The sequence below is a fragment of the Acipenser ruthenus genome, chromosome 26 (genome assembly GCF_902713425.1).
Source record: "Acipenser ruthenus chromosome 26, fAciRut3.2 maternal haplotype, whole genome shotgun sequence".
Classification (NCBI taxonomy): domain Eukaryota; kingdom Metazoa; phylum Chordata; class Actinopteri; order Acipenseriformes; family Acipenseridae; genus Acipenser; species Acipenser ruthenus.
In genome coordinates this window covers 10189780-10210165 of record NC_081214.1, presented here as the reverse complement: position 1 = coordinate 10210165, position 20386 = coordinate 10189780, and the positions used below count along the sequence as shown (strand labels likewise).

At 41.9% G+C, this 20386-nt stretch overlaps 1 protein-coding gene across 2 annotated transcripts in view; it reads left to right on the top strand.

The window, feature by feature from the left end:
* The window catches only part of LOC117430458 (rab GTPase-binding effector protein 1), a 73873-nt gene extending 53487 nt beyond the window's left edge, over window positions 1-20386 (top strand). The window contains exons 15-18 of one of the 2 annotated variants that reach the window (XM_034050496.3): window positions 3363-3418; window positions 4789-4887; window positions 9588-9704; window positions 17151-20386. In XM_034050496.3, the coding sequence (XP_033906387.3) occupies window positions 3363-3418; window positions 4789-4887; window positions 9588-9704; window positions 17151-17252 (374 nt within the window). In that variant the 3' untranslated portion in view covers window positions 17253-20386. Of the gene's footprint in view, window positions 1-3362; window positions 3419-3612; window positions 3721-4788; window positions 4893-9587; window positions 9705-17150 lie in introns of those variants that run through there. The other variant, XR_009308950.1, reaches the window with a different exon arrangement.

Genomic DNA, 20386 nt, shown 5'->3' with positions numbered 1-20386 from the left:
ACCCTCTCAGCGTACCGTAATTCATTCCCTGCGGCACTATTTTAATATACTCGAGTGAATGCCACACAATAAGAGCAGTCGTCGTTTGAATAGAAAGTTAGCCACAGAACTGCTAAAGTATCTGGTAGTTCCAGTATCACAGAATGCATCTAGTCTGCTGTACTGCCTGCATGTTGGAAACATGTCCACGTTGGGAGTGACATTCCTGTATAAACAGAGTTTATAATAACGAGGATTCCTGTACATGTCTGTGCTGCTCCATCATGGGATTATTTATTATTTATTTATTTGTACGTTGTAATACTTGTACTACTTACTGGGCTGCTTTCAGTGGGACACCCTGTATAAACAATGCTGTTGCAAACTGGATAGCTACCGACTTTTAATTGTATTTCAATGATCACATTTATTTTAAAAGAGATTCTTTACAATTAAGGAAAATAACAGTTACTCTGTGAATGCTTTGCTTTATTTAGATATTTTCAAGTTATAAAAAATTATTTAATATCCTTTAACCCTTTTGCTCCGGCTAACATTCCACCTGTTTGAGGTCTGACTGACATAACGTGACTTTCGTCTTGTGTATCAGGACAAATATCCACCAAAATATACTGTATTATACCTGTCTTAACCGCTGAGAATCTGAAGATTATCAAGAGAATAACGTTTTCACTCTATGATGAAATCTACCCTATGATTCAGTTTTCTTCAGAAATGTCTCCATAAGTGTAATTTAGTGATCTCCTACCTGTAAAAGTGTTAGTGGTAGCTACAACTCTCAGGAAGTAGGATCAGAATGAATTATAGAAATAATGTGTCTGTTTTTTATTTTACACCAAATTGTTTGACGGGTGCGTAATGTGAAGAAGTTCTCCATCAGATAGATCTGTCAACTCATCAACATTTTCTGTAAAAAAAAAAAAAAAAAAAAAAAAAAGTTATATATGAACAATGATTTTCGAGTACATTTTAAAATGTATTTTTTACATTCAAAGTAGGTAATCGTAGGGTATATTTCATCATAAGTGAAGGTAATCTTCAGATTCTCAGCTGTTTAGAAAGGTATAATACCTTTATTTAGGTATAATACCTTTGTTTAGGTATAATATCGGTGGATATTTGTCCTGATACACAAGCCGAAAGTCACGTTATGTCAGTCAGACCTCAAACAGTTTGAATGTTCGCTGGAGCAAAAAGGTTCAAGGAAATTAAACAAGTTTAATTGGAAATGCAGTAAGGTTAGTAATAAACTGACTCCATTGTGATTTGAGCAGTTGGTTCAAACAATTTAACAGCAAGTGCTGGAGATTTTCTGTATAATTCTGTGTAAATAAATATAAAACCATAGAGGGTTCAACAAAACGAATCCAGAAATAAGAAAATAAGGAATTTATGATGTGCTGTTTTTTGGATGACATTAATAATAATATTAAAAATAGTAGTAAAAATAATATCAGTAATGAAACAAAATTGAGGTGGATGCAGTAATTGTATCAGTTAAATGTGATTAAAACCAAGATTAACTGAGGTTAAAAATGTTAGTTGCGAGATTAATGGCGATTCATTTTTTTTGTTTTTAATCGCTTGACAACCCTATTTTAAAGCCTTGTTTTTCTATACTTGTTTTCTTTTTCTGTTCTCTTCTCTTAAATCTGTCTTTTTTTTCTTTTTCATTTCCTTCGTTGATGGCTGCCATTCAGACATTCTGGAAGGTATGAAGCAAGCGCTGGCCGTGGTGCTAGTTTAGGCTGTGTGTGTGTTTTCATTGTCACAGAAGATGCCCTTCTTTTCATAGCAGCACCTCTGACACACTTAAAGCACTGCCACTCCAAAGGCACCATTTACTTGGCTTTAGGCAGAAGCCTTTGCAGTGGCATTTAAATATTCTCCCTCATCAAAACCACTGAGATAAAGCATGTAGTTTGCAGGGGTGACCAAGCATCGCAGCTGTAAACAACATTCAAGCTGCAGGATGTCATTTCCCATGGTAAAACTATACACAATTAAAGGTGCAGTCACCAACATTTGCAAAATATAAACATGATGGCTTCATTGCAGTCATCAGCTGCATAGACTAACCATTCAGTAGAATGAGGCAACAAACAAGTGAGTACAAACATTAAGTCACTGTATTAGTATCACTTTAATGTCTTAGCAAGTTGTATTTTAAGTCTGTGAATATGTCAGCAACCAACTTGTTCTAAAGAAAGTTTTGGGGACCAATTTAGCCATTGGCTCCTAAGGCACAGCATTCTGTGTCCAGAATAATATTCGTTGTAACAGGAACATGTCGAAAGTAAAGAGACACCCCCAGGTCGCATGTGGTCCACTTCCAAAACTCAAATGCCACCATTATCCGTTTCAACATAAACATGATCCTAACAACATGGGTATAGGAGAGCTGCGAGAAGAACAATGTCCTACAAAAACAATCGCATTTGCAGGTGCTGCTCAACCCCTGACTTCTGAGATGCAGTCATCTTTCATGATGAGTCTGATTTTTATCCAGTGTGTGGGTTTGGAGAAAGAAATGACAAGAATTGACCTATCAAAGCCCACTCGGTAAGAGGAGTGGCTACTACTTGGGCAAATTTAAAATCTGTCCCAATCCAGGACATCTGCAATGCTGCTACCTGGGCCTCTTTCGAGACCTTTACAAAACATTACAATTTAAATGTGCCTTGCTCTCAGCCCACCTTTACTCAGTCTGTGTTGTCTGTGGCTTCTTCCACTAATATCTGACCTGCCACCCTTTATGTCCTTTGGTAGGGTTCACTGTGTGTGTGGAGTTCATCAAGGTAAGAAGACGAGGTTAACTGTAATATGGTTTCATTGTAGAATGATGAACTCCACACACTTATATCCCACCCTCCTTCCCCATTTTTGTTCTTTACTGAATAATTTTTTTTGAAATTTGGACAACAGTATTAAAATATGTGGGACGTTATATAGAGGAGGGTTAAAGTGATGTATGGCCAATGCGTCTAATAGTGATATTGGGGTTTTAGGTCATGCATTCTATTTGCTTTTTGATTTTTTACTCAATGAATTTCACATCCTGCTCTTGAAAAGACAGATCTGCACAATGATCAGGATTATTTACTTCTATAACATGAACCTTGGCTTCACTGTCAGTGACAATTGTATTAAATGTTACAAATCAAACACGGAAATAATTCTTATGCATCAGTAAAAAACATCTCTGATTGGTTTAAGTCAGACCGATGAACACCCAGGATAAGAATGCAATTGGCACAGGCAGAGCTTATATAGCAACCCAATGCAAGGCAAAAGCTAAAACATTGTTACCTTCAGGAGAGATTGCGACCTACATAATGAATATCTTTTTCCATTTTTCACAGCTTCCTTTTCTAGTTTGAAAACAGAACTGGAACGTGTCAAATCTGAAAAGGAGCAGGTATGTATCCTTTGGGGTTGGCTGGGTGATTGAACTGTGAGGTCTTTTGGCAAAGTTGATGCATTAACCAACCCATGAGTCTTTTGAATTGTTTATTATCCTTTCCTTGTTAGTTTGTCTGCATGATAGTCCTTCACAATTTTTGACATAGCTGTTTCAAACTTGTCACGTGATACAAGAAGGCTATTTTGTAGGTCAGGTTTGGAGATGGGCACTGGAGGTGAAAGAAACTTGATTTTACTAAAGTTGCCGTCCTGGCAAATCTTTGAGACGCCGCAAGAGGGCTGTGTACATTGTCACAGGTACCGACAGCATGTTTTAATTTTGATAAACGAAAAACATTATATGAACTAAATGCCATATCAACAATTGCTGTTGATCTGCAAAAATATTATTTTGAGCCAATCGCAGTAAAGAATACTCCAACTGGAACCATCGTCGGAGGCAACCACTAAAAAAAGTGCCTATAATATTAAACAAACTGTTTTCTAACTTAATGAATTGCCTTTTTCTATTTATCTGTATTGCTTTTATATAGTTTCAACATGTTCACTGAGTTTAAGAATATAAGTAACATAATTAATTTGCAGAGTCAGTGTGATACCTCGAAAAAAATGCGCTGAGCCAATAAAGAACCTTGTAGAACACACGCGTGGTTGTACAATAGTTCAAAGTAACATTGTAGTTAAAATGGAAGGCTCTTTAATGCCTACCCCATTACCATTAAAGATTGTACAGTGTTTATCTAGATTACTCATGACTTCAAAGTAATGTTGCATTTTACCTACCCCCTGAAAATACATTTTACGCTCTGTGTTAAAATTAGAGGGTAAGTTACTCCCAGACCCAAAACCTTAATTGGAGCACTGAATGTACCAATCTCACTGTACAGCCCAAAAATGTACAGAATTACAGTACTGTATCTGACTGCATTGCAACTGCATCAAGCAGAGAAAACCAAAACATATATTGGAACACTACAGCCTTGCTGTATATGTACAGTTGAGGGTACTCTGTTTCTTAATATTAGTTGTCTACAAACAGTTATGTGGCCAGGTCAGTGAAGATGTTTTTGATTTGACACTGGCAATAGTCTTACAGTTGTCATAAGGAAGTTTGTTATGAGTTATACCATGTCAAGTCAACCTGTGGTGCTGTTTCCAGGTACACTTTTTCTCCTCTGTTTTTAGTTTTTCCTGCCCTAGACACGTGGTGCCTTCACAAATGTCCATACAGATGTTGATGGTGTGTGGCCCAAAGGCAAGACCTTTGTTTACTGTTGTAATGTTTCCTTTCCCCCCTGTCTGAAGTGTGAAGGTTGCTCTGATTTCAGTCTTCGGTTTCAGTGGTCCTGTGTGTTGTTCCTGCAGCTGCAGTCCAATCTGGCAGAGAAGACTCAGCAGCTAGAGAGTCTCCATGGTCTAAACAGCAGCCTGGAGGAGCAGCTGAGAAAGGAGACGAGCACCAAGGTGAGCACAGACCTGCAGCATGGACAGAGACACTGAGCGCATCGGGGAAGCTGCTGTAGCTATCGCACCATTTCCAAATAGATTATTACTGAAGTCACAGTTAGCACCACTCTGGGGGGTTGGCGGACGACATGTCTTGCCAAATTAAACCATTGAAGGAATGTGCGTAGCAGATCAGACAAGTGAACTTAGCTCTGCTTGTGGTCTTTAGAGCCATTTTGAGAAACAACACCTAAGTATTGATGGTCACTTAAGTGTGCTTGTCCCACTTAAAGGTGTTTAGCAAACCAAAATTATTATATAAATCTTTGGATTGGAATCGACACTGATTATTAATAAAATACCATAATCTGTAATCAGTTTCCCTGTCAACACATATTATTATTATTATTATTATTATTATTATTATTATTATTATTATTATTATTATTATTATTATTATTATCATCTGCCATCATTAGTGATGCAGCAATGCTGTAACCAAGCTGCAGTGTTGTGAACATGCTTTGAGGAGATTTTTACATTCAAGAGCTCAGTTTGCTGTCTATGATGATACACTTTAACATGGTGGTCAGACATACTGTGTTAAACTCCAATCCGAGCTCCCCTAGTGCTGAAACAAAGTAATTGTCGTGTTCTGATATCCGCTCTAAATTCAGACAAGTATTCAGATAGCAAAGCCATTATAGGCAACACTCTATTAAAGTAGAAAAATATCCCATACAGCAGTTAGTTAAAACAAAAATCGTATTTCAAGTAAAAACATTACATAAATAGACAACGTGTTTTAAAAAAAAAAAAAAAAAATAATATACTCCCTGCCATTATCGTGTCTTCCCAATCGTGTCTTCCCAATAAAGTGGCCATAGACACATTTTCATAAAGTAATAACTTTTTTACTTGAATAAACACTTCAAATAAATGTGGAAAAGGGGCGTTGTACAATGAAAAACAAATATTTACTCAGTTTAATTTCTCTTATTACATTCACCATAACGAAAAAACCATGATCGTAAAAAAAAAGGCTGCTAAATATTTTTGGAAGTTGGGTCAGTGTTAGAAAATTTGTAAAACATCAGATTTTAAGGTTGAAAATTCTGATTTATAAATGTATGAGTTTATGAAATACAGGGTTTTGTGTAGCGCAACCTCTAAATACCACACGTACTTCAAGTTCCATGTCAGTGAACATGTCGCATGCTATTGGATTTACCAGTCAGCCTTCTCATTTCCAGCTAAATTGCCGTCTGCTTTGCCAGATGAGCCGCCTAAAATAGTTATTTCAAAAAGAAAGAAAATTGTTTTTACAGTGCTCGTATGTTCCAGTGAATAGTGTTCAAAATGTTGTTATTATTTTGTTCCACTAAAATAGTGGCAGTTTCCACAATCCATTACGTATGTAAGTCGAGTAAAACATTCCTTCATTGACTGATTGATCAGAAACCTAGCATATACAATTAATTCAGGAAACAATATTCGCATTCCGCAATTAATGAATATGACTGTTGATTATTTTATTTGTATCTGCTTTGTTTTGCTGATTCTTTATTAAATGATAAATACCACTATATGAGCTACAAGATGTACCGGTCAGGTCTTTTTCTGCAAAATCAGTTGCTGTAAAACTGTAGTTGAATAATATTGACAATTTACACACAAAATGCAGATAAAAGCACACTCTCACACACACAAACACGCACGTACAAATACGCATAAGCACATACTGTGATTATCTATATATGTTAAAGTAGGCACAGTACTTCAGTTTGTTATTTAGAAGACTAGAATCTCTTCCTCCTCCTCCTCCTCCTCCTCCTCCTCCTCTTCTGTTGATGTCACACTTTCCATGTCTTCCCAAACACCATATTTTCTTTGTATGTTAGGCAACAGCAGCAGTGGGGGAGGGAGGGTATTTTCGGGCCAAATGTAATGCTATAAAGTACTTTTTTTTTTTTTTTTTTTTTTTACCCGGGAAAGGGAACTGACTCTTGGTATAATGCGCTGGTGTGGTGCTGTCTACTGCGCGTCAAAAAAAAAAAAAAAAAAGCGACGCAAAGCGCTGGTGTGTCCAGGCCCTTTACAGTGCTAAAAGGCATGGTGCAAGCATAGAAACACAGTATAAAAATGTAGGCATTAATGAATGGGTTAACTCTGCGTTTGCTTTCACTTTGAAATATTTTACTCCCACGCACTCACCAGCTGTATAGTTGGCTCATCGATCGTGGCGATATTGAAAGGCTTATACAATCAACATTAATAACTGTTACTCTTGTCCAGGTACTATATAAACATTAATGTGATTTCTACAGTAGGTAGTCGTACTTGAATTTAATACAAATTAAAGCTAGTAAGCCGTGTATTGCAGTGTTTTGTGTCAGACTGCAAGCACCAGCCAAAATGGGAAGCTGCTCCAGATTTTGTAGTAGCTCATGCTAATCTCCTAAACAAGTGCTATGTTGGTTTATGTTAATCTGTATTAATAAAATTAATAAGAAATATCCAAAACCATTTGTGTATGTAATTTGTAGACCAAAGTGATTTTTTTGAATTTGGAATGGCTAATTATTTTTAGGCTCAGCTCACCGCTACCACCCCTGCACTGACTCGGTAGGGCGAAGACAAACACGCGCTGTCCTCCGAAGCGTGTGCCGTCAGCCGACTGCTTTTTTTCACAGTGCGGACTCACCATGCAGCCACCCAAGAGCTACAGCGTCGGGTGGACAACGCAGCTCTCTGGAAGCTTACAGGCAAGCCCGTAGACGCCTGGCCAGACTACATGGGTCGCTGGTGCGCGGTGAGCCAAGGACATCCTGGCCGACCTAACCCTCCCTCCCCCAGGGCGGCGCTTGGCCAATTGAGCGCTGCCCCCTGGAAGCTTCCGTCCTCGGTTGGCAAAGGAATAGCCTGGACTCAAACTCGCCACGTCCAGACTATAGGGCACATCCTGCACTCAACGTGGAGCGTCTTTACTGGATGCGCCACTCGGGAGCCCCGATATTCTTTTTTGAAGTCCAATTGTCATGGGATCACCCTGCTACAGCTCCAGCTATTTCCCGGTCGATGGGGTCATTATACAGTCTGCATGATGCAGAAAAACTGGGATTGGCTCACTTTCCTCCTGTAGACGTTACCTGTTCTGAAGTGGGCTTACTCAGCCTGTGCGTTATCAGACCCTCATCACAGCAGCTAGAGGAGCTACGCTTGGTGAATAAAAACCTTCTCTGTATCACCAAACTGAACGGACAGGCTGTCTGCAGGAATCTTGCTGCTTTGGTAGCTGCAAGAAGACAGCTTTGGCTTTCCCAGGCACGAGTGTGTGATGGGGATAGAGCACGGCTGTTAGACTCCCCTGTTAGATGAGATTCTGCAGCACTTTCACTGTGCACGGGAGTCCACAAAGGAACTGGTGCGTCTGTTTCCCAAGCGGCCACTCCAGGTGCACAAACCAGCAGCAAACTGGCGCCCAAGGCCCCAACAGCTTCAGAAAATGGCACAGACGGCTGCTACTACAGCCAGTGGGGGTTTTCATAACGCCGCCAGCCGCAGAGGCGAAGACCTCAGGCTAAGCCACAAGCCTGGCAACGGCCCTAGGGCCTTTCTGCCACAAGCCCAGGGTTCCTTTTCAGGGAACCACCTGGAGTATTGGCACCAGTGCACCATGGACATCTGCGTGTTTTCTACTGTATAGACTGGCTATTCTCTCCAATTCAAGCACGGTCTCCCAGTCTCCATTGTGTGGCCCGCAAGCTGTTGCTCTGGACACACACAGACCTCCTCTCACTGCGGGCGGTACACCTGCCCAGGGTGCAGCTCCTGAGCGGGCCAGTCTTGGAGCCTGCTCAATCGCCGTGATCTGCTCAGTCAGGCGCGGGAGACCTTATGGCATCCTGACCCATCGAGCCTACAGCTCTGGGCCTGGCCCCTGAACGGCTGCATTTAAGCTGTCTGGGTCTGTCCAGTACGGTGACACCTTGCAAAATGCCAGAGCAGCATCCACACATTCCAAGTATGGGTACAAGTGGGGTGTCTTTCAGACTTGTCCCATTGCAGTAATACTACAATTTTTGCAGGACCTATTTGACGTTAAAATGGTAGCCATTTCGGCCTGCCATGTCAAAACTGACTCGGTCTCCCCAGGAGTTCACTTCCTGGCGGGGCAATTTTAAAAGGAGCTTGGCGGCTTCGGCCGCCTCTGAAGGATAAGGGGGACAGCCGGCGGGCTGGAGATGGGTGTCAGTTCCCTAGTACACTGAACAAGTTTAAAAAAAAAAAAGACACCGAAGTATATACTGAAACTAGCACTGGAGGGGTTAAATGAAGCACTGCTCTTCTGTTGATAAAGCAAATGTATTAGCATAGCTAAAGGGAACAAAGAAGAAAAAGGGGGGGTTATGATTTAAGTCTTCAAAATCTTAAAAGGAGTCGACATAGTTAACGCTGACCAAAACCAGAAAAAGAGGACATAGTTGAAAATTAAGTGATTTAAGGCAGAGGGAAAGAGACATTTCTTTGCACAGAGAGTGGTGAGGGTGTGGAATGTGTTACCTAGTCATGTTGTTGATGCTGAATCATTGGGATCCTTTAAGACCCAACTTGATCAATTAGCTACAAGGAACCAGGTGGGCTTAGATGGGCCAAATGGCCTCCCCTCATTCATATATATTCTTATGTAATGTGTGGTGTCTCATTGTTGATTTCAGACGAGCCTAGAAGGCCAGGTCTACGAAGAGAAGGATAAAGCTCAGAGGCTTCAGATGGAGCTGGATGTCAGCGAGCAGGTCCAGAGAGACTTTGTGAAGCTCTCCCAGACTCTCCAGGTACAGCATCACCTGTCTTTATTAGTGCGGAGCGATGTGTTGCATCACAACTCTGCTACACATGTTTGTTTCTGTATATCACACTTTGCAAATGTATTCATAGTAGGGATGCACTGTTTGTGATTTTTGGGGACAATTCCGATTACTGACGTTCCATATCAACAGCGTTTCCGTTAACTGGTAAATGCCCGTCAGAGACGCTATCAAAAGCTAGTTGATGGGCAGAGACTGAAGCCGACCGTCAGTTTGACTGGCAACAAACTGTCTGTGACGGGCAGCCAGAAACATTCACTGTCACAAACAAGAGCGAATGAGTGTGCCTTTTGTGCTCCTCTTGACTACGTCCTTAAAGGCACAGGCAATTGAATGAGTGAGTTACTGTCGGCAGTTACTGTCTTAGTGCATGCTTGTTAACAAAGCAAGTCACCGATAGGCCGATTCAAGCCACGCCCCTTTCCTTTCATTCCCCTGGCTGATTCTGAATGACTGTGCCTTGTGTGTTCATTGAAAGCATAAAGCAAGTGCAGTTTTTTTTTTGTATTTTTTTTTACGTGTTCTCTAGATCTGTCAGTCTGTATGTTTGCACACCCTCCTATCTCTTCAGTACAAAATGCTTTAATTCACACTGATATTATACCTGTAGTTTTCTGTGTAAAATATTTGAATTTGAAATTATGAAGCGATTGGAAACAAATTGTTATAAACTATTTTCTTTAATTCTCTGCGTAATAAAAAAAAGGCTGCTAAATGTCGAAAAACAGTTGATTGAAGTCGGCGCATAACTCCAAACCATGTGCAGTTCAGCTGGCTCTAACACAATGCAAGGCTGTCTTTGAAGCATAGTCTTTAAGTCCACAGCGCTCCCTGCTGTTTTGTTTAATGCAGTGTTTCCCAGACTTTTTGATTGGATTGCAAACATATTAACAACCTGCCAAAGATTAGGCTAGCCACTACTGACAACTTACTAACTGTTACAAAAAAAAAAGTTGAGAGAACTTCCAAAAGAATAAAAACAATGGTGGTTTTGCAGTCCAAAAATGTTCACAAACAGTGCTTTTTAGGTTGTTTCTGGCTGATTTTTTGAAGACGAGGGTAAATATCCGATACGCTTACACGCAGTTCGTTGCCTACATGCAGCCTGTTTCTGTATTTTGTTTTTATTAGTCACAACTGAAAATGCTGCTTCACACAGAGAGGTGGTGGTGAATGGCAGTAAAATTAAAATGGCCTTACCAGCGAGTTCTGGGTATTTGCCTAAAGCAAGGAGCCAAAACTTCTTCAGAGATAAATTGTTTGTACCTTTTATTGAAAGGTCACATGACAGATCGATGAGCTGTGACTTGGGGTAGCAAAGAGAGGTTTGCTAAGGCCTCAGTAAAAGGATCAGCAACCCAGCCATACTCATCGTGTGGGTTTGTAGGAAAGTAGTCCTGAAACTTATCATAAAGGGCTTTTAAATGCTGGTCAATTATCTGTGTGGTAATGGAGACATCAAACTCCTCGTTCTTTTCAATAAATTAAGACAAGTGGGAGCATATCATAACAGCATTCTGTCATTAGTTTCTGACACAGTTGCAGCTTTACTTCGAATGCCTCAATACTGCAGTGCAGCTCAAAAATATTACCACCGTTTCCCTGCATTGCTAGATTCAGTTTGTTTAGGTGAGTGAATAAATCTGCAAGGTATGTCAGCGAAAGAAGCCAATTCTTATTATCAAAAAAATCAGCAAGGGGGTGCTTTTTTTCAGTGAGGAAGCTCAGATAGATGCTGCAGCATCTTTCCATGGGAAAATGCTGCAGCATCTATTGCGAATGTATTTCAGTGTGCATTAATAGATGCTCATCGTGTCCTAATTCACAGCACAAAGCCTTGAAGCATCGCGTATTTAAAGCACCAGTCTCAATATAGTTCACAACCTTAACTGCTGCATTTAAAGCATCATGAAGTTCGTCAGACATTTTCTACAGACCAGAGCTTCACGGTGTAGAAAGCAGCGATGCCACACAGCTTCAGGGGCACGATCTTGCACTAGTTTTACTACACCAGACCTGCTACCCGTCATCGCCGTGGCACCATCGGTGCAATCCCCACGCATTCCAAACTATGTGACTGAAAGTAGTTATACAATGCATTGAACTTTTATTGTGATGTTCTTGATGGAATTTCGTGGCACTTTAAAAGATCCACATGAATGTCACAGTCCCATGCATAGCGTACAAATAATGGAAATATTGCACACCCAGCAATATCAGTTGCCTGAGGATTTTACTCTGTCTATAAGATGGCATTCTATGTCCTGGGATAAATTATCAATCCATCTGCTAATCGTATTGTTGGACAGTGGAATTACTTTTAACTTTTCTGCACCACTGATGCCCAGGATTTCACTGCACATGTTGATTTGCTGCTGGTAATACTAGTTACTCAGCAATTGTGTGCGGTTTTTAGTTTTTTGGATATGCATTGCAACCAGGTAAGACGCACTCATCGCCTTCTCGAAGACAGTGCCTTGCTTTTTTAAGAACGTCTTGCTGTTTAGCTAATTGATCAGCTTTCTTCTGGGAAAAACTTTCCCAGTGCAATCTGGATACTGTGTCGCTTCAAGATGCCGCTTCAGTTTGGACAGCTTAATGCTTTCGTGAGCCAGTACTCACACTGAGGACACAGATCATCCTTGTTTCCAATGTAAGAAAAAACTAAGTTAATATAAGCAGGTAGGTAATTGCGAAAAAAAATTGTTTCTTTATGCTTGTGGCGGAGTGTCCCGCCCCTATTTATTATTATTTGTATTTTTGTTTGCAGCGCGGATAAAAGTGCCGCATCTTTTGTTATTGTTTTTTATATTTATAATTTAAAAACCCTGTGAGGATGCATGACTGATAAGCTACTGATTATTTACTTAGCTGACAGTCATGCATCCTTACCAAACGCGTGCAGACTGTGGCCGAGGGGTAATAAGATAATTAACAGCTAGTTAACCCCTCGGCCAGAGTATAAGAACCTGCAGCTGTCCGTGCTGCAGGGTTGGGGTGTACAGAGAGGAGGTACGGGGAGATAGAGAGGAGACAGAATATAACAATTGCTAAAACGTGCTGGATTAGCCAGCATGACACTTACTTGTTTGTCTGTTTATTCGTTTGGCCCTCGTGCCCTTTGGTTGCTGTTTTGTTGTTTGTTTAAATCTTTTATTTTTGTTTTGTTTATTAATAAAATCACCTGAATGCTGTTGCGTTCAGCTTCACCCGCCCATCCATTGTTTTGATTCAGTTACTTCCTGGTCCGTGACGTCACCACACTTCACCACTGCAAGCCAGCCTGCCACATATGGTGTCCTGCGTGGGACAAACAACGCCTCCAAGAGCCGGACCAGGACAGAAAAGTGCGTTTTTTTTGTTTGTTCGTTTTTTTCTCTTTCAAATTAAATAATGGGAAGAAGGAGGATAAAGCAGCAGCAAGTGCAGCAGCAAGTGCAACAGCACGAGGCTGGTCGCAAGTCCCGCCGAGCATCACCCAAGGATGCCTGCTTCGCACCGCCCAAGGATGCCTGCTTCGCACCGCCCAAGGATGCCTGCTTCACACCGCCCAAGGTTCCCTGCTTCGCACCGCCTGGGGCTGCCTGTTGCTCCGCATCGCCTGGGGCTGCCTGTTGCTCCGCATCGCCTGGGGCTGCCTGTTGCTCCGCATTGCCTGGAGAGCCACCAGTTACAGGGTACGAGGGAGAAGTGGAGCTCCCGCTGCCGCCTCCATGGCCAGGGGCTCCCCTCCCGAGTTCGCCTCCCGAGGGTCCGCTGCTGCTGCCGTCGCCTCCCGAGGGTCCGCTGCTGCTGCCGTCGCCTCCTGAGGGTCCGCTGCTGCTGCCGTTGCCTGCCGAAGGTCTGCAGCTGCTGCCGTCGCCTCCCTAGGGTCCTGTTTTGCCTGGGGTCGCTGCCAGTCCTGCCATGCGGCAGGAAATACTGTGGCTGGAGTCCCATGATGGGGAGCTGCCTGCCACGGAAAAGGGGGGGGAGGTCAGGAGACCAGCTCCCCCAGCCGCACTTTCGCGGCAGGAAATACTATGGCTGGAACACCATGAAGGGCAGCTGCCGGCCACGAAGAAGGGGGGGAGGTCAGGAGACCAGCTCCCCCAGCCGCACTTTCGCAGCAGGAAATACTGTGGCTGGAGCCCCATGAAGGGCAGCTGCCAGCCATGAAGAAGGGGGGGGGAGGTCAGGAGACCAGCTCCCCCCGCAGCAATTTTGCTGCAGGAGAAATGGTGGCCGGAGCCCCACGGAGGGGAGCTGCCGGCCATGAAGTAGGGGGGGCAGGTCTGGAGACCACCCCCAAAATTTTTCTGGCCAGAAGAGCCGGCCTGTGCGTGGTCCACTGGGACGCTAGAGTTGTTGGGGTGGGAGGAGGACATCTCGCCGTGGCCGCCCCCGGAGACACCTTGCTTCCCCTGTTCCTGGGCCGGGACTGCTAGCCGGGACTTTAGGGAATAAGGGGGGGGAGGTGGCCAAAAAGGCCATGTGTGCTGCGCACAAGAGGGGGCATGTGTGATCACTCTATTCTACTATCATCTCTTGCTGACCTGGGGATCTCTGGCACTGCTCTGGCCTGGTTCTCCTCCTACCTCTCCAACCGCACTTACCAGGTAACCTGGCGTGGAGCAACCTCCACACCTCACCCTCTCTTAACTGGAGTCCCCCAAGGGTCAGTCTTGGGTCCTCTCCTGTTCTCTCTCTACACCCGCTCCCTGGGCCCCCTCATCGCATCCTATGGTTTCTCATACCATTTCTATGCTGATGATGCTCAGATTTTCCTCTCCTTCCCCACCTCTGACTCCACCATCTCCTCCCGTATCTCTACCTGTCTGTCTGCTATTTCCTCCTGGATGCACTCGCATCACCTCAAACTCAACCTCTCTAAATCTGACCTCCTTTTCTTTCCCTCCTCCTCCCCCTCCTCTGATCTCTCCATCTCTGTTCCTCTGGAATCTACCACACTCTCTCCCTCTTCCTCAGCTAAGAACCTTGGAGTCACCCTGGACCCCTGCCTCTCTTATTCCCAGCACATCTCCACTCTGGCACGCACTTGCCGATTCTTCCTGAGCAACATCCGAAGAATCCGACCCTTCCTCACCAACTATGCTACCCAGCTCCTGGTCCAGGCCCTGGTACTCTCCCGCCTAGACTACTGCAACTCCCTCCTGGCTGGCCTCCCTGCGTCCGCCACCCGTCCGCTCCAGCTCATCCAGAACTCTGCTGCTCGCCTGGTGTTCTCTCTGCCTCGCTTCGCCCACGCTACTCCACTACTCCGCTCGCTCCACTGGCTCCCGATCACCGCTCGCATCCAGTTCAAGACTCTTGTACTAGCCTACAGATGCCTTGACCAGTCTGCACCCAGCTACCTCCAGACCCTCATCTCTCCCTACACCCCCACTCGACCTCTCCGCTCCGCCTGCACTAGAAGACTAGCTCTACCACCGCTACGCTCCCCTGCCTCCAAAGCCCGCTCCTTCTCCACCTTTGCTCCACAGTGGTGGAATGACCTTCCTACAGATGTCAGGACTGCCCAGTCCCTGACCACATTCCGGCGCCTCCTTAAGACTCACCTCTTCAAAGAGCACCTGTAGAACTCCTCTGTTTGTATCCTGGGACACTATCACCCTTCATGTAAATGTGCTTTATTTTGCTCTTATCAGCCCCTATATTACTGCATTTAATCCTGTACTTCAGAATACTGTAATCTGCCAAGTTTTTAACCTGTAGTACTTTGTATTTAATCACATCCTGATGTAACTATCACTATTTAATCATAGCCTGATGGAACTATCACTATTACCTGCTGTATTATTGAATTGTGGTTTGTCAAACTTGTACTTTACTTGAACAAAAGTTATTGTATTTCTTGCTCTTATTGTATTACTTGTATTGTAACGCTTGAAATGTTTTTGCCTACGATTGTAAGTTGCCCTGGATAAGGGCGTCTGCTAAGAAATAAATAATAATAATAATAATGTGTGGCGGAGTGTCCTGCCCCTATTTATTATTATTTGTATTTTTGTTTGCGACGCGGATAAAAGCGCTGCGTCTTTTGTTATTGTTTTTTATATTTATAATTTAAAAACCCCGTGAGGATGCATGACTGATCAGCTACTGATTATTAACTAGCTGACAGTCATGCATCCTTACCAAACGCGTGCAGACTGTGGCCGAGGGGTAATAAGATCATTAACAGCTAGTTAACCCCTCGGCCAGAGTATAAGAACCTGCAGCTGTCCGTGCTGCAGGGTTGGGGTGTACAGAGAGGAGGTACGGGGAGATAGAGAGGAGACAGAATATAACAATTGCTAAAACGTGCTGGATTAGCCAGCACGACACTTACTTGTTTGTCTGTTTATTCGTTTGGCCCTCGTGCCCTTTGGTTTCTGTTTTGTTGTTTGTTTAAATCTTTTATTTTTGTTTTGTTTATTAATAAAATCACCTGAATGCTGTTGCGTTCAGCTTCACCTGCCCATCCATTGTTTTGATTCAGTTACTTCCTGGTCCGTGACGTCACCACACTTCACCACTGCAAGCCAGCCTGCCACAATGCTGCAAGTAGGATTAGACATTTTTCATTTTGCATCCATTTTAACAACTGACTGTTTTCAAAATCACAAGTAACCGCAAAAAAGAAAATGGCCTCTTATGCTTTAATTTCAGCAGAAGACTGGTGATAAAAAAATACATTGTTTACATAATTACTGCTAATGATTTTTATGTATTTTTTGTTCACTATAATAGGGTTTGACAATTTGCTGTATCAGAATAATGAAGAAACGCCCAAATTGAATTGAACATCTTTATACAGTGTACAGTAGTTCTTTCAAGACAACTTCACATTGATCAACATTTAAACTGTATATTTAAAAGAAAACTGTAAAGAAATGAAAAAAAAGTATGCTTACATGCTGAATACAGAAAGTGCGTGCCCTTTCTCTTGAAAAACATATCCAGCGTAGATTGCTTCATATTTTTAATTCTTTTCTCAGTGCACTCTGTTTCAATTTTTTAAATTCTATGAATTCTTTTTGGGGACAGCGGGAAACCTTAATGTATTAAGCATGAGAATATAAAATTCGCTTGACTGTTTTAGAGGGTGAAGTTGGATGATATCCTTGTCACTCAAAAGCCTCTGCTTTCTGAGGCCATCAGTCTAATCCCACTGAGGGCATGTAACTTTCTTATTTCTTATTCAATTTATTATTATTATTATTATTATTATTATTATTATTATTATTATTATTATTATTATTATTTATTAATTTATTTATTAGCAGACACCCTTATCCTGGGCAACTTACAGTTGTTACAAAATATCACAATACAAAGTATCATATTACACTATCACATTACAGACATTGCACAATTCAAGGTTCTAGGTACATTAGTAATCCCATTACCTGCTGTGTCTCTCTTGCTCAGGTCCAGCTGGAGCGGATTCGACAGGCAGACTCCCTGGAGCGCATTGGAGCCATTCTCAACAACACCAACCTGACAGACATCAGCCAGCTCCCAGAGACATGATAACTCACTGTGTGTGTGTGTGTGTGTGTGTGTGTGTGTGTGTGTGTGTGTGTGTGTGCGCGTGTGCGGGCAGATTGTCCCTCCTCTCTCCTTTCCGGCTTTAAACAAACAATATTAAACCTTATTTAACAAGCTGCTGAGGAAGCATGGAGATAACTGAGATGTACATTTTCCTGGAGAGAAGAGACCTTGTACATGATTTGAAGCACAATGTAGTAAAGAGCTTTGTCAAGGAACGCTAATGAAATGGTATATAAAACAAGCCAGGCATGTAAATAGGTGATGTGTTTCTTGGCTCTTCTAATGTTTATACCTTCCAGCGTGGTCCGCCCCCCCCCCCCCCAATACTGCCGACAGTGTTTTAAAAGTAATAGTGGGTTTATTTTTATTTGTCTGCATATCCAGCAGGGGCTCCCCGGGACTTGAAGGACTTGATCAAGCCAACATGTGGTTCAAACCCAAGCCCCCTTTGCTTAATGCTCTGAAGTGAGGTGGCTGGTGGAAAACTTAATCTTTGAGGGCGATCACTAGAGGCAGTCCAAATCTGCGGGAAAATATGCAAAAAACTGCGGAAATTTGAAGTTGATATCTGAGCATCTTATGTGTTTTAGTATTTGTGTTAATATTGTCTTTAACTCCTGCTTTCTAAAGGAGATCAAACATCTGTTAATTTAACAAAACTAGAACCGAACTAAGTTATATATGTCAGGTAATTTTAGCAGTCTGTTTATGATAATTATGGTGACGATGTAGCTGCAGAATACGGTGAATCTGTGGAAGACTGAATTCCGCGGGAGCCTGAACATTCCGCGATTTCTGAGGAATTCCGTTATCTGTAGGTTTGGACTGCCTCTAGTGATTACCTTTCTCACAGCTCTGCTCCTTGAGAAATGCCCTTTGGACATTTGCATAAGGCTGATATTGGGTTGAAACTTTTATTTGAGAGAGAGGCAGAGGGTTCATTCTATTCATTATATTTAATGTGACCATTAATGCATAGTATCATTTAGAAATAAATTGTAACTTCACCGTTTGTACTGCAACTGTTAGGAATATAATGATCCTAACAGTTCAACCATATTTGGATGATAAAGATGGTAACACATTATTTTAAAGAGGCTTTAGAAAGTCCAAACCGACATTTTCTACACAAGCAGACTTGTGGCATACAAGAAACTGATCTTACTTAAAACACTCTTCTCATACTGCTGACTCATGTAACTGCAAATAGATCCTCATCTGTGATGGCTGTGCAGTATAACACAGGGAACTCAAAGCAGGTTGGTGTAAAACATCTGAGGTCTCTAAATGGACAAGATGTTTGCTGTAATAATACTGTGTGTGTGTTTGATTTCCCCTGTATTGTCAGAAAGGGTCCCTTTTCATTAGTGTCACTCAGTGCCGTGTTGCAGGAATTGCCAGTTCCAAACCACCAGCTTTCCAAAGCATATTCATATTTGTTGAAGCTGCTAATTAAGAAGACTGACTAACCTATGTGTGTCCCCTCCACTTCCAAAGCAAATAGGAACATGCTTTCACTACAGCTGCCAGGACAATTGCTGGTTTCAATCGGTACCAAGCTACCCTGAAAGAGAAGCAGCGACGGTCCTTCTATGCTGTGTTTCCACTATCCAAACCCTGAGGAGTTCTCAGTAATGACAGTACCAGTTATTAAAGGATTCTCAATGCAGCTGAACTAGCTCACATTAAAGTAGTGCTGGAACGCATATTCAATATTCAAACAAACAACTCTGCTGGCAAAAATGAGCATGTTTGGATTCGTTCATATAAGAGAATTTATAAATGCCTGTATCAACAAGATCCAAAGAAAAATGCATAAATGAGGTCTGAAATAAACAACACACTTTTTACAGCATAGAGAAGTGTTTCTCTTCTTTCTTTAATAGGTCATTTGAAGGGGTACTGGGTTTATTATACTTGAGAGATTTTTGTACTGTAATATGGTACAAATTGTACTTATATTCCAAATTGAAAGACTATTAGATTTTTTGTTTACATTTTCAAATAATATTCAAACATGAGAAAGCCATGTTTGTCCCAGCACTACACTGACATGTAGCTCACCTTCTTGAAACAAGCTTTACTTCAAAGCAGGTTCAAAAGACCGCCTGCAGTCCCTTGCTGGATATATGCTATACTATTCAGTTTAAAAAAGCCAATATAAAAAAGTAAGTCTTCAATTTTGCCTTAGTCATCAAGTCTTGAAGCATAGGTGTTAAATCTGGACGAAGAAAACAATGCAGAATCAATATGGGTAAGAATAAGGACAAAAATTTAAAGGGCATAATAATAGGGGCATGCTATAGACCGCCAAGTTCAGATGCCGAGCAAAATAATCTGTTATACAACAACATTAGAAATGTATGTAGCAAAGGAGAATTTTGTCAAGGCACTGACTAGAGGGGAGGCATGCCTTGATTTAGTCTTTTCAAATAACGAAGACAGAATAACTAAAACAGAGGTCAGGGAACCATTGGCAAACTCAGCCCACAACATGGTCTCATTTGAAGTGAATTTTACAACCCAAACAACAATGACTAAAGCTAAGGTTTACAATTTTAGAAAGGCAAACTAAGAAGGTATGAAACAAAGATTAACAGAAGTAGATTGGAGTAAAATAGAGAAGACTATTTAACAGACACCAACGAGTAATATTTGAATGTAAAATGGAACTTGATTGTAGGACACAGCAACACTGGATGGTGGAAACACAGCTTAATGGATCTTTAGAAAGGATTTTAAACACATTTCTTTTTTTAAATTCAATTCTGCTAACTTGCCTTCTGTGATTGTTTTGGTGCAGTTTATTTGGTATATTTTAATGTATTCAATGATCAACTGCCAAACGCACGGCATGTGCTGAAATCAGTTTGGTAGCTGTGTCTCTATTGACCCATAAAACATGAATAGAGGTATCAAAACAACATAGTTACTTATGTATCCTTTTTATCCTGTATCCACCAGTGGCTGAGTTGGTGTTAAACACAGGATCATTTCTGTTTCTAGTTCAGGCTGTATCTGTTATTAAACTGGACCTTCCAAAAGGGAATGTATGATATTATAAAATGAGGTTAATATCTGTTATTAAACTGGACCTTTCAGAAGGGAATGTA